Source organism: Myotis davidii, unplaced genomic scaffold (genome assembly GCF_000327345.1).
Source record: "Myotis davidii unplaced genomic scaffold, ASM32734v1 scaffold723, whole genome shotgun sequence".
Lineage (NCBI taxonomy): Eukaryota > Metazoa > Chordata > Mammalia > Chiroptera > Vespertilionidae > Myotis > Myotis davidii.
Window position 1 is genome coordinate 266675 of NW_006294589.1, and position 1760 is coordinate 268434.

Consider the following 1760-nt stretch of genomic DNA (forward strand, 5'->3'; position numbering starts at 1 on the left):
CTCCAGCTCGAGAGGACTCTCTGGCTCATAGGCGGCCGGTCCGCGGCGCCCCGCACTCACCCGGCTGACGCTTCAGCGCCATCACGGATACCAGGTAGTGGGCGATGTCAAAAAAGGGGAACATAGACATGCGAGAAAAGGAAATGGTCAGCTCATCCCACGAAGAGGCCATGACGACGACCGACCGCGGCGACCCAAGCAGCCGGGGTGACACGCATTCGCGGGCGGGCGGCGGATGGGCGGGGTGAGGGGGTTCCCGCTGTTTCCGCGGGACCTGAGCTAGTTGTCCTAATAAGGGTCCATCATCTCCTCCGTGCTGGGAGCTGTGCCAGGCCAAGGAGAACGGGCAGATGAATAAGACATAAATAGTGAATTTATTTAACATTGTTAATGTTAATTTAGTGCATTTATTACTTTTTAAATGGATAAAGAACTATTTTAAATTTCCCTGTTATGATTTCTAATATGCTAAATATCGATATGTAATCCACATACACAAAAACTTCGTGAGATCCTTAAATATTTTAAGTCAGCTCTTTTAAAGATTTAATTTACATACACTATATTCACCCATTTTCATCCATTGCTTCAGATGATGTTGGATACGTGCAGTCTAAAGGGAAGACCCTCAGAGTTGGATTTATTTTTGTAAATTGATGTCATTCGCCTATATTTCTTGATCAACTACAGTTTTATATCTTCAGTAAATCACACCATGACTTACTGGAGATATAAAAAAGGATATAATTAATATCCTGCCCTCAAGAAACTTGTATTCTCCCAAGAGAAATTCTTTTTTAAAATTATTTATTTTAAATAATTTGTACAAAGCAGGTATTGAGAAGTATAGGAGCCATGCCAAGGCAGTTCCTAGGAGAAGATTACTTCAGGGAAGTGGTTAGGCGAACTGGCCTTTAAAAGCTGGGGTAGAGATGGTGGGAGGTATTTGGCTAGACCACAAAGTGAGAATGAGGTTGGAAAAGAAGTCCTTAAAAGGCAGACCATAAATCAAGAAGTTTGGCTCCAGAGTTGTAAGTCCTTGATCACTAAAGGTTAACAGTACAAATCAGAGCCAGAATTCAAACTCACCATTATGCTAAACTGGGTTTTAGGGGTGGGAGGTGCAATTAAGCAACAAAATTAGGAATAGATTGTTAAGAAGAGACAGGGAAAATGGAGGGTATTCACGGGCCCAAGCAAAAGGGAAGGGAGTGGAGACTGAGGACAATAGGACCCGAGTGGGGGGAAAATATCAGTAGAAACTAAATAAGCAGATGTCAACTCAACTTGTCAAGGATATGGATATGGGGGATGGGTGAGTAGGATTATGGTTACATTCAGAGAACTGGAAACAAGAAGGAGGAAAAACACAAGTTTCGTTTGGTACATATTTTTATTTGGTATGTCAACAGATTATGCTGGCCCAGGAAATTGGAAATGCATAATGAGCTGCTAGATAGGTAAGAGCTGCATGGGAGTATGCACTGCAAGCATGACTTACATTGGTTTGTTGTTGTTGTTGTTTGTTTGTTGTTTTTAAATAGCTGTTTAGCAAATGCTCTAGAGTCATAGCCCCATCTTGCATACTGCAGCATTTTGCCCTCAGTCACTGGCTATTGTGGACAAAAGGGGCCACATGCTGATCTGACAAGCTCAGGGGAGGCCTGCGTGGCAGTCTTGCAAACTCAGAGACCTAAAGTAACCACAAAGGATGGTCTGAAATTAAACTTTAACTAAAAGCAGATATGGTGGGTAGTCAC

At 42.8% G+C, this 1760-nt stretch overlaps 1 protein-coding gene across 2 annotated transcripts in view; it reads right to left on the reverse strand.

Annotated features, from left to right (window-relative positions):
- Positions 1 to 172, reverse strand: part of TMEM38B (transmembrane protein 38B) — a 37128-nt gene extending 36956 nt beyond the window's left edge. The window contains exon 1 of one of the 2 annotated variants that reach the window (XM_006768725.2): positions 61 to 135. Coding sequence is in view for 1 of the 2 variants with exons in the window: in XM_006768724.2 (XP_006768787.1) it covers positions 61 to 172 (112 nt within the window). In the remaining variant the exon portion in view is untranslated. Of the gene's footprint in view, positions 1 to 60 lie in introns of both variants that reach the window. The other variant, XM_006768724.2, reaches the window with a different exon arrangement.
- Positions 173 to 1760: the final 1588 nt, after the last annotated feature.